At 48.9% G+C, this 12,500-nt stretch overlaps 1 protein-coding gene across 1 annotated transcript in view; it reads left to right on the top strand.

Annotated features, from left to right (window-relative positions):
• The window catches only part of grin2db (glutamate receptor, ionotropic, N-methyl D-aspartate 2D, b), a gene marked incomplete at its 3' end in the record, with an annotated part of 45,474 nt that extends 36,719 nt beyond the window's left edge, over positions 1 to 8,755 (top strand). The window contains exons 13-15 of the mRNA XM_030785589.1: positions 5,514 to 5,755; positions 7,130 to 7,739; positions 7,851 to 8,755. Of these exons, the coding sequence (XP_030641449.1) occupies positions 5,514 to 5,755; positions 7,130 to 7,739; positions 7,851 to 8,755 (1,757 nt within the window). The remainder of the gene's footprint in view (positions 1 to 5,513; positions 5,756 to 7,129; positions 7,740 to 7,850) is intronic.
• Between the last annotated feature and the right edge of the window lie 3,745 nt (positions 8,756 to 12,500).

The following is a 12,500-nucleotide window of genomic DNA, read 5'->3' as shown; positions in this document are numbered from 1 at the left end:
TTAGAGTACTACCCTGTCTTGTGGTCTGTCATGGAAAGAGGTTTAGAGTACTACCCTGTCTTGTGGTCTGTCATGGAAAGAGGTTTAGAGTACTACCCTGTCTTGTGGTCTGTCTGTCATAGAAAGAGGTTTAGAGTACTACCCTGTCTTGTGGTCTGTCTGTGGTGGTAAGAGGTTTAGAGTACTACCCTGTCTTGTGGTCTGTCTGTCATGGTAAGAGGTTTAGAGTACTACCCTGTCTTGTGGTCTGTCTGTCATGGTAAGAGGTTTAGAGTACTACCCTGTCTTGTGGTCTGTCTGTGGTGGTCAGAGGTTTAGAGTACTACCCTGTCTTGTGGTCTGTCATGGTAAGAGGTTTAGAGTACTACCCTGTCTTGTGGTCTGTCTGTCATGGTAAGAGGTTTAGAGTACTACCCTGTCTTGTGGTCTGTCTGTCATGGTAAGAGGTTTAGAGTACTACCCTGTCTTGTGGTCTGTCTGTGGTGGTCAGAGGTTTAGAGTACTACCCTGTCTTGTGGTCTGTCATGGTAAGAGGTTTAGAGTACTACCCTGTCTTGTGGTCTGTCTGTCATGGTAAGAGGTTTAGAGTACTACCCTGTCTTGTGGTCTGTCTGTCATGGTAAGAGGTTTAGAGTACTACCCTGTCTTGTGGTCAGAGTCAGATTTACAGAGAATGAAGGCTCAAGACTCAACTTCACAAATTACAAGGAACGTGTTAAATATAGTGTAGTAGAGGGTGTGTGTGTGTGTGTGTGTGTGTGTGTCTATGTGATTCATCTGTGACTGTTTGGCTGTGAATTCTTTAATCTAATCGTCATTTATCACTCACCTGCCTACACAGACACAAACGTACGTACATACACACACACACACACACACACACACACAGACACAGACAGACGCACAGACACACACACACACATGTCTGGATGCTCCGTTTCATCACTGTTTTAAATCCTCTTTTTTTTTTTTTCTTTTTTTTTGTTCCAGCAAGCGGAACAAAGCCTGAATGTGTGGTTGCCAGATCCTCTTCCAGAGCTTGCTGTGCGTTGCCAGATCACATTAAGCCATAGTGTTTTTTAACAGTCACAATACAAAAGATTCAGCTTTCCCAAGTCAAATGAAGAGAATCTCTTTCTTTGACATGTCATTCAGGTCGATTAATCCCTCTCAAAAAAAAAAACCACACAGCCTTGTTTTTTACACCCGTAGGAAGACACAATGCCTGTGTGTATTCACAGTGACAGTAATGCGATTAAAAACAGAACATAAGACTTACACAACACATAACATGAGATTAACTAACACCATAAGATTTACACAACACATAACATGAGATTAACTAACACCATAAGACTTACACAACACATAACATGAGATTAACTAACACCATAAGACTTACACAACACATAACATGAGATTAACTAACACCATAAGACTTACACAACACATAACATGAGATTAACTAACACCATAAGACTTACACAACACATAACATGAGATTAACTAACACCATAAGACTTACACAACACATAACATGAGATTAACTAACACCATAAGACTTACACAACACATAACATGAGATTAACTAACACCATAAGACTTACACAACACATAACATGAGATTAACTAACACCATAAGATTACCAACTGCTCATAAAGATTGATTTAGATGCCTGACTTTCACACTCCTTAAGTCTTTACTCGTTCAGCAAAATCTCTCTTCTCTCCTCTCCTCTCCTCTCCTCTCCTCTCCTCTCCTCTCCTCTCCTCTCCTCTCCTCTCTCCTCTCCTCTCTCCTCTCCTCTTTCCTCTCCTCTCCTCTCTCCTCTCCTCTCCTCTCTCCTCTCCTCTCCTCTCCTCTCCTCTCCTCTCCTCTGCTCTCCTCTCCTCTCCTCTCTTCTCTCCTCTCCTCTCCTCTCCTCTCCTCTTTCCTCTCCTCTCTTCTCTCCTCTTCTCTCCTCCAGTTGACTCTCAGATGGTTTAAATCAGCTTCATTTTGAAAACTGTCCCTCAGCCACATGTGCAGTCCTGTTAATGTTTCTGTTCACCGGCGACCAAAACCGAACCCAGACCTCTGTGTTGTTGTTTATAATAAGTAATTAGTTAAACAACTCAAAACTTTAATGTCCTCTTTTTACAAACAGCTGTCAGCCCGTGTCACACATTTTTAACCTGACACGTTTAAAAACGTGTATTTTTATAATTATAGAATTACGATCGCACAGCGGTCATCATACGCCACACATCCCTTAAGAAGAGTTATAAATGAATCTGACACCGCACATTCATAATCCACACTTTAATCTTCTCTTAAAAAACCCACACTCTGGCAAAACCATCGCACTCGCGTCCACAGCAGTCACAAACAAACAAACAAACAAACAAACAAGCCTCACGGCCCCGGGTCGTAATCCACTGGTGTGTTTTTCAGAGACTTATATTTGAAAAAAAGGAGAGAAAAATGTATTTTCACTTGAATCAAATGTTCTGAGACTAAGACGCTGCTGCAGAATCAGAGGCAAACCCACAGACTCTTTGCACGGTTCAGCTAAGAATTTGAGCTCTAATGCTGATCTGGGAACAGCAGATCTAACGACGATCTGGGAACTGTCAGTCTAATTATTATCTGGGAACCATTGTTTTAATGCTGATCTGGGAACAGCTGTTCTTTGATTACGATCTCATGTATGTGTTCTGTGAGTCAATGCCTTTTGGGCTGAAAGTTTAGACGACCTGACTTTTCACCTGATTTGTCATCTGACAGACTGAGATTAAAGTTAAGGTATAGTAAACCATGTTGGGATCTGACAGTCCGCTTTATTTATTTATTTATTTATTTATTTATTTATTTCGAGGTGAGCGTTCAGACACGTCCAGGTTTTTTTTATGACTGAGGACACAGATGGCGTGTTGTCTGACCGCCTGGCTCCAGTTTAGAAAATTTGCTAAAAAAAAAAAAAAAAAAAAGAAAGAAAAAAACTGCCCATTAAAATATGCCCACTTAAACCAAACCCATCGCGTTAGTTCTCTGCCAAGCCGTCTCTCACATGCCAGGCCTGGGGCTGAGGTGCTATTGGCCGGGACCAAGCACCTGCTGCGCTCTTGGCAGGCTCTGATTGGCTGAGGGCCATTGCCATGACGACTGGTGTGAATGGAGTGTGACTTGCAGAGGAAGAGAGGGAAAGAGTGACAGAGAGAGAGTGTGAGAGAGAGAGAGAGGTTTTATGTCACAGACGGACGGGATGTCAGGTGATTATATGACCATACTGTCACTAAAATTACACTCACATTTAAATATTTAAGTATGCTGTTAAACTCGCACCCAAAATTAGGATAACCCGTAAACTCCCCAGGACCACGACCCTGCTGACCGTATAACGCACCGAGACGGAATCACTCAGAACACACGCCGGCCAAACATCTATGGAATCTATTCACCCACCCCCAAACCACCACCCTCGCCTTTCCCCTTATCTTTCCCTGATTCATTTGGCTTTTTGTTTGGTTATTTTCTCTGGGTGTTTAAAATAAGGGATTAAGGAATTGGCGTGCTCTGCAATTATAATTACAATTGTAATTATAATTATCATAATTGTACTTGTTCATTACTCTGCTTGGGTGGACAGATAGTGGCAAAAATATAAACATAAATAATAAATGTCCTCTATATAGGTAAAAAAGCACAATGTCTGTCTGTCTGTATGTGTCTATATGTCTATCTGTGTCTGTATGTCTATCTGTGTGTCAGACTGCGTGTCTGTGTGTGTTTGTGTGTGTGTGTGTGTGTGTGTGTGTGTGTGTGTGTCTATACCTGTGTGTTTAAATGAGCACATAGAGAAGCATGACTCGTTCTTCAGAATGTTCTGTTGGGCAAGGTTCTGCAGGGATTTGTCATTGTTTATTTATTTAACGTATAAAAAGATAGATTTACTGAAGCTGGCATCAGTGAGGAAACCATGTGTGAAAGACTGAGATATAGCTCTGTGTGTGTGTGTAGAGAGAGAGAGAGAGCGAGATAGATAGAAGGAGAGTGAGAGAGAGACAGAGAGAGAAAGAAGGCCCTAAATGTTTTGGGCTCCACAACTCTCCGTCTCTCTCTGTGTCTTTCTCTCACTGTCTTTCTCTCACTCTGTCTCTGTGTCTGTCTCTCTCTGTGTCTCTCTCACTCTGTATCTCTTTCTGTCTTTCTCTCACTCTGTCTCTCTCTCACTCACCATCCGCCACAATTAAATGATTATGATCTCAGCTCTTTCCTCCCTTTGCCCTGGTTCCTCTTGCTTTTTCTCTTCTCTCTCTGTCTCCTCTTGTACCTTACTCTATGTTATCAGTTTCTCTCTCTCTCTTTCTCTCTCTGTCTCACTCTCTCTCTCCATCAGCCTTTTCTCTCCATCATTTCCCTTGATACAATGCGGTATTGCTATGACAAAGAAGTCTCTCTCTCTCTCTCTCTCTCTCTCTCTCTCTCCATTCTCTCTCATTTTCTGCTGCTTGTTGTCGTTTACTTTCCCATAGGTATGGAGGGATTAGAATGCAAGTCTTGCTCTCTCTCTCTCTCTCTCTCTCTCTCTCTCTCTCTCTCTCTCTCTCTCTCCATCTCTCCCCCCTTGACTGATGACCTGTGTCCTTTAATGATCTTATAATCACAGATAGACTCCTGCTCACCCCTAGGGCATTTGACCTTTGACCCTTGAGTACCTTGCCTAGGCGGAGTTGTCAAACAAAAGGTCATTTATCAGCCCCGGGCTCAGCTGTACTCCCGCTTCCCAGAATTCAATGGGCCGCATAATGGAGATTTCACAGCCAAGAGTATTATTGTTTACTTGTTTGTTTGTTTGTTTCTTTGTTTGTATGTTTGTTTGTATGTTTTCACAATAATTGAAATACAGCAGGGGGAGAAAAAAAAAACAAAAACCAAATGCCAACTTTCAGTTTGCAGGCTGACAGATAAGGAGAGTGCCTTCGTTTTGCCGGTGAGAAATGATCCGTTGGGATGGTGAGTTGTGTGGAAGCATACAGCGTGCTGCTTGGCCTGGTTAGATTCTGATGGTTAAATTCTGATGTGGACTGGATGTTAAGGCATTTCTGGGTTTGGAATAACAATCTGTTGTAGCCATCATAACATACAGGTGTGTGAGAAACACATCAGAACCGCTGTATGGGTTCAGAACCGCTGTTGGGTTCAGAACCGCTGTGCGGGTTCACACGTATGTGGCACCACATGTCTGGTGGCCCGTTGCAAAAACTGCTTGGTTCTGCTTTTAGCTGCTTTTAATTCACTTCCTGCTACTTCACTGGTCCTCATTAACATCATGTTTTCCACCTCATGAGTGTTTTTTTCACTCCGTCTGAACTGTTCATTAATTTGTTGATTCATTCCCCTCTCTCTCTCTCTGCTCCCCCCCTCTCTCTCTCTCTCTCTCTTTCTGTCTCTCTCTCTGTCTCTCTGTCTCTCTCTCCCTCTCTCTCTCTCTCTCTCTCTCTCTCTGTCTCTCTCTCTGTCTCTCTCTCAGATGAGATAGAGATGCTGGAACGACTGTGGTTGTCCGGTATCTGTCACAACGACAAAATTGAGGTGATGAGCTCCAAACTGGACATAGACAACATGGCGGGCGTCTTTTACATGTTACTGGTGGCTATGGGACTGAGTTTACTGGTCTTCGCTTGGGAGCACCTCGTCTACTGGAGGCTACGACACTGCATGAGTCACATGGGCCAGTCCGGAAAACTGGACTTTCTCCTGGCTTTCAGTCGGGTGAGAGAGAGAGAGAGAAGGGGGGGGGGAGAAAGGGGAGAGAGAGAGAGAGAGAGAGAGAGAGAGGAGGAATGAAGGGGTTAGAGAAGGGGGTTAATATTATTATTATTATTATTATTATAGCATGATTAGGGGGCCGGGAAAAGAGAGAAGACAGACATGTGAAAAAGTGATAAAGGGATGTCTGGAAATGAGAGGATGGGGAGGAATGGAGAGACCAGAGAAACGACAGAAAAGAGGAAAGATGGCATGATGGTATGATAGAGAGAGAGAGAGAGAGAGAGGGAGAGAATGAGGGAGGGATGATGTGATGCTGAAGAAGGGAGTTGAAAAACAGAATGAAAAGACACGAGGACAGAGAAAAAGAGGCGGACCAAAGAGTTAAGAATGAGGAAGAAAAGAGAGATCGCTCTGAGGGAGAGAGATGGAGGATAGAACGAAAGGATGGAAGAGACAGAAAAATAAAACCCCTAACAGGACAAGGTGACTGTTAAGAAGAAGGTGTAGAAGAGATGGATGACTGCAGATAAGCGTCGGATAAAGAGGCAGAAGTCACGGGAAGTGATGGAGAGAAGAAAAAGAGGAAGCAGACAAATGGAAGGATAGATCAGGGGAGAGAGAGAGACAGAGCTGAAGGGGTGTAGATGGAGGGAGTAAAAGATGGAGAGATGAGGTGGAGGAGTGGTGGTTTGGTAGGATGAGAAGACGGGGAAGACGGGGAATGAGCGAGGGTGCAGGGCAGACGAGGAAAAGAAAGAATAGCAGGTTCGGAAAGAGGTGTAGAAGCGAAGGATGACTGAGAGGGGAGAGAAAGGAGAGATACTCCGGACAGCGGGAAAGAAAAGAAAGGATGGAGGGTAGAGAGGAGAGGAGAGGAGACAGGGATTGTCTGTTCCTAGAGATGAAATGAGATGTGGAAAGATAAATACCTCTAGCAAAGCGATGAAAGGATGAGTGTGTAGAGAGAGAGAGAAGAGAGAGAGAGAGAGAGAGAGAGAGAGAGAGGCGAATGTGTGTGTGTCTGCGCGCATGTGAGGTTCTGTCAGGTTACACACACACACACACACACACACACTTGCCTGGAGGCTTTGGTGTCATCACTTTCCCCTGAAATCAAATCCTCAGAGTCACACACACACACACACACACACACGCATGCACACACACAAGCACACACACACACGCACACACACACACACAGAATCACTCAGAGCTGTGTCTGCTGGAAAATCATTTCAGAATGAGAACCACATTATTATTATTTTACTGGGGCAAATAACACTCAGGGTGTTACCATTTTTACAATTTTTCATTCTCTCTCTCTCTCTCTCTCTCTCTCTTTTTCTCTCTCTGTTTCTTGTCTGTGATCTAAAGGGAATGTACAGCTGCTGTATCTTTGAAGATGAAACCGCCCCGGGCGGTGCCAAAGTCACAGCCCCCGCCCACCACCACACCCAAATGGTCCCAGCCCCGCCTTCGTCCCACGTCGTCACGACAGCCGTTACCAGCCCTGCCATCGCCATAGCAACACAGCAACAGCAGCAACAACAGCAGCAGCAGCAGCAGCAGCAGCCGCCGCAGACGTACAAAACACCTTTACCTGGATCTCCGCCCCCCGCCGTCGTGCACTCTGGCTCCGCCTTAGGCCCCTCCAACACGCCCCTTCTGGGTGCCCCCTTGCCCTGCTCCACCTTCCTGCCCCGCCCGGACCGCAGGTTGGCTGTGGTGGAAAGGTGGAGGCTCCCCAAAACCACGACCTCCGCCACTCCCATGGGCGTGAGGGGGGCCATGTCTGACCTTCCCTTCCCCCAGAAAGTGGCTCCCACCTGGGCAGGAGGTGCAGGAGGTGCAGGAGGAGGCGGCGGCGGCGGCACAGGGGGTCTGGACGGATACAAACGATATTACGGCCCCATCGACCCTGAAGGCCTGGGAGCGTGTGTGGACCAGCAAACGGGCTCCCAAACCCCCAAGACGGCCCCCAGGGGTCACGTCCAGCCTCCCCCGGCGGGTGTGGCCTTCTATCCCGAAAAGAGCCACGAGCACGGGATAGGGAAGAAGGCAGGGGTGGGTGCGGGAGGCATGGGTCAGGGGAAAGGGGTGAAGTCTTTGGGGACGCCGAGGGGGCTCCCCCCGAAAAGCCAGGCGCCTCTCCCACCGGCACCCCTGACTCCCAACCCTCCGATCCCGCACCCCTCTCCCCCTCTCCCCTCATCCTTCTGGAAAAAACGACGGCCCAAGAAGACGAAAGAACCCGGCGGGCCGCTTTACGAAAACATCCTGCCCCTGGGGAGGAGAGGGGGACCGAGGGACGGGGGCAGGGACGGGGTGGGAGGGGGTCGAAGGTCGCGGCCGTCGCCCCCCCTCCCGATACCCGTGCCCGTCCCTCCACTGTCGCCGACGTACACCCCTCCATCTCCCTCTCCTTCGCTCCCGTACACCTCCACGTCATCCTCCTCTTCCTCCACGAGCTCGTCCACCACTTCGTCCGCCACCTCATCTCGCTCCACGTCTCCGACCTCCACGTCCACGACGTCGTCACGCAGCACAAGAGACAGAGAGGCGGAGGAGGACGAGGAGGAGGATCTGGACGAGCTGACGGAGGAGTCCAGCCTCCTGCACGGACACAACAGGGAACGGGAGAGAGAACGCTCCATACTTTCGCCCAGATCTCTCACTCACGGGCCTCCGCCCCCGCCCATACCTCCGCGCAAGCCCCGTGGCTCGAGAGGAGAGAGAGAGCGAGAAAGAGATAGAGAGCGGGAGAGAGGAGGTAGCCAGTTAGCGCAGCTCCAGGAGTGGTGGGCAGGATGGGGGGATAGAGAGAGAGACAGGAGCGTAGGAGGTGGTGAGGCAGAGAGGAAGAGAGAGAGGAAACGACGGAAAGACAGGGAGAAAGAGAAAAAGAAGAAGAAGAAAAAGAACAAGAAGAGGAAAAAGAGGGAGGAGCGCGAAAGAGAGAGAGAAAGAGAGAGGAAACGTAGAAAAGTGAAAAAGAAAAAGAAGAAGGCCATGAAGACGAAGAAGAAAAAGAAAGTGCCCACGGGCAAGCGTTCCGAACCGGAGGAGGGCGACGTGGAGGTGGAGAGAGAAGGGGAGGAGGACGGAGAGCGAGAGGGAGAATATTCCTCTTTTTCGACCCAGTACCGTAGCACGTTCGGAGAGAAGGGTAGCCTTTCAGCCTGGGAGGGAGAAAGAGAGCGAGGGAGGAGAGAAGGAGGAGAAGAAGATGAAGGGAACGAGAGGGAGGAGGACAGCGGAGGAGGGAGAAGCCGAGAGCGGCGACCGAAAAGCTCGCGTTCCCACTCGAGGCACCGGGGGCCGGGCAAACGGTACGCGAACCTCAACAAACTGCCCTCCTCTGTCAAATTCTGGGTGAGCGGAGGGGGAACAGAGGCTTCTGGAGGGTCTCCCCCCTCCTCTTTGCACACCCTGCTCCCCTCGTCAAAACGACGAAGGAGCGGAGGGTTGGAGAGGGATGTGGGAGGGAGAGGAGGAGAGAGACAGCCTCTGCTATTACACTACGATAGAGGAAGGGCTCACACAAGAGAAGGGCTGTCTTTCCACGAGTGGGATTCGGAAGATGACGAGGAAGATGAGGAGGAGGAGGAGCGAGAGAGGGACAGGGTGGAGGAGAGGGTGAGGAGGGCGGGAGGGAGAGGAGCAGTGTCAGAATCGGAGAGAGACAGGGTGAGAGTGGAGGAGAGTTACTCGGACGAAGGTTCGTCGGGAGAATTCGGACGTTTCGAAAGGTACTGGGAGGGCAGCGGGGTGGGAGGGGCTAGCGGAATAGGCGGCGGGGGCTGGTTTTTCGGGACGTACCCCGCCCGAGAGAAAGGGGGCAGCATTAACAGTCGGGATGACTCCCTCCTGGGCCGGCCGGAGGGTTGGGGTGGGGCAGGAGACTTTTGGGGTTTTGGTCCAGGAGTGGGATGGGGTTCCGGGGGAGGCAGTGGTGGTCTTGGTTCCCATTGGCCACTACCTCCTACCTCTCTCCCACCCCCGCGACGCTATTGGTCGGTGGACAAACTCCCCATGAAGGGCGAGAGACGCGTAAAGGGCGGAGCCAAGGGAAAGGGGAGGACGCGAGAACGAGACCGCGAACAAGAGGCGGGGTCTTGCTCGTGCGCACAATATGGCCACGCCCATTCCCACACCCACACAAAACGTGGCCACACCCCTTCACACAGTCAAGAGGAGCTGCTTCCCCACTGCCACAGTTTCAGTGGGGGAGCTCCAACGCGCCCGCCAAAACCACTGCCCCCAAAACCGGACCCAAACGCCAGCGCACCACCGCTACTGCCCAAATCCGGCAGCCAATCCAACCTCAGCTCTCAGCCACCTGACCACATCCCCCAACCCTCATCCACGCCTCCTCAGCCAATCATGTCATCGGGTCCCGCCTCCTTACCCATGCCCATCCCCCCGCCCCCTTCCTCATCGTCTGTGTCACCGCCAGCGATGCTCTCGCCCGGGGCCGGTTCGGGTGGGTCCAAAGCTACGACGGCTGCGGCGGCGGCTAGCGCCAAGCTCCAATACCAGAGACTGAGGTCCGTCCCGCAGCCGAAAAGGTTCTATTCGCCTCACCTGCCACTCAAAGCGAAGAGCCTGTGTTCTCGCAGAGGCTCCGCCCACTTCTCCAGCCTGGAGAGTGAGGTATGACACGGGGCGAGCGAGAGAGAGGGGGTCGGATCCGGCAGCAACACCGCCGCGATTCTGAGAGTGTGTGTGAGCTCCACGATCCAACGCAGCTGGAGCGTGACACGCATACACACGGCAGGTCGCGGAAGCAGCGAGAAAGAAGGCGCGAACATCGACGGCGACAGAAACGAATCGGACGACGGCGCGGCAGCGGTGGAGCGCGCGTCCGTCGCTTCGGCCACCCCGGCCGTCGTCCACCTGCGGTCAGAGCTGAGTATCACGATGTCCTCCGTCCTCCTCTCCTCCAATGAGAACAGTGGATAGCGGGTTCCGGAATCTGTGAGTTAATGATGTCATGTTTACACATGCTTGCCTACACACATACACACACACACATACACACACACACACACATACGCACATGCTCACAAACAAACAAACTAACTAACAAACAAAGAAACATATCCTTCACACATGCAAGGGGAAAAATGCTGTTTATCCTTTTGTGTTTTTATTTATTTATGTTTTTTTTTGTCAAACACTGAGCTTACAAAGATTGTGTTTAGGCTGGGACTGCCTCTCATTGGTCAATTTACGGTTGGATCACAGTCAAAAAAGATCCATCACACTCACTGCTGTCGTAGTGAAAAATCAATGATCTCCAAATCATGAATGACTTTCCTTCCCTGGCAACCGCAGGTTAGCAGGCATGTATGTCACCATGGCAACCACATTTCCTTGTCGCGATTGGTTCTTTCAGCAGCGACATTGTGACATCATTTCCTGTGTGCACTGCCGTAGCAGAAAGCGATGTCATCCCTAACTCTGACCTCATGACTGTCATGAACTGTGACACAGAACTCTGATCCAAAACTGATTCAGCCAATCAGATTCCTCCCCGGAGACTTTTCACTCGTCTCATTGGAGCTTTTCTCGTCCTATCAGAATTATGAACTACGATGCCATTTTATTGCTGTGACATCAAACAGAAGTGTCACCTTGTCCTCAAAAGTCTAACTTCAAAAGAACTTCTAAAAAAAGGAACAATAAGAACAAAAACAAAACAGAATACAAAAAAAAAAGTAGCAGTTTTTTCTGTATCGAGGTTTTGTTTTCTTACTCCTAATTCCTTCCACCCTTGTTTTTTTAAATCCTGTCTGTTAATCTATCTATCTATCTATCGCTCTCACTGTGCTAGTATTTTAACTGTAGGGGTAAGTTGACTGTGACCGGGTTTAAACGGTTTGGCTGTTCATTAATCTCGGCCGACCAAAAAAAAAAAAAATCGTTCAGAAACGCTTTGAGCCATTACAGTGGATGTACACCATTAACTTTCCATAACGGGCCCACTTAACGACCCATACATGACCAGCACATAATTCTCCCCCATCCAAACAACGGTGAATTTACTGCAGTTTCTTTAATTGGCACTAGATGGCTACATCATATTGGATTAACCCCAAAGCCATTCGCCTGCACTGTGCAGTCCAGTTTAACCTGATTATTACCACAGAGTGGCTTGTCTTTATCATGGAGACGGAACAAATTACGCCTAAACCAACTGACTTTGGCGGTTGCTGGCACACGGGGAGCGCGTGATTTGGCACATAGGTTTAGAGTAACTGGGAGAGTTTTTTTTTTCATGAAGCACAAATATGGTCCCGGCAGCTTAATATAAGGGTACCATTACATCATAGTCTATGTAACTGCGGCCAAACTCTCTCTCTCTGTCTCTGTCCCTCTCTCAACACATCATCTATCTCACTGTCTCGTTGATTTGTCACGAACTGTGTCGTTATCGCCGTGGGCCCACCGTTGTGTCCGTTTAACGTCTGTCGCAGTCGACTTAACCCTTGTTGTAGTTGAATGTAGCTTTGACATGATGTAGCATACTTTTAGAGTTAGTCATACTTTTAGACTTCGTAGCATTTTGGATGCGTATCACTAGGACGTTATGATTAAACTTGCGAGCTGGAGGGACGCTTTGTGTATGCTTGCACATGCTGTCACAGATTACGGCAAATTTAAGACAGTTCCGATCCCAAAAACTGCTTTTAACGCTGGGGGGGGGGGGGTGGGGGGGGGGGGGGTAACGCAGCTTGACGAT

This window comes from Chanos chanos, chromosome 9 (genome assembly GCF_902362185.1).
Source record: "Chanos chanos chromosome 9, fChaCha1.1, whole genome shotgun sequence".
Lineage (NCBI taxonomy): Eukaryota > Metazoa > Chordata > Actinopteri > Gonorynchiformes > Chanidae > Chanos > Chanos chanos.
Note: the sequence above shows the minus strand (reverse complement) of the source record. Positions and strands in the feature narration are given on the sequence as shown.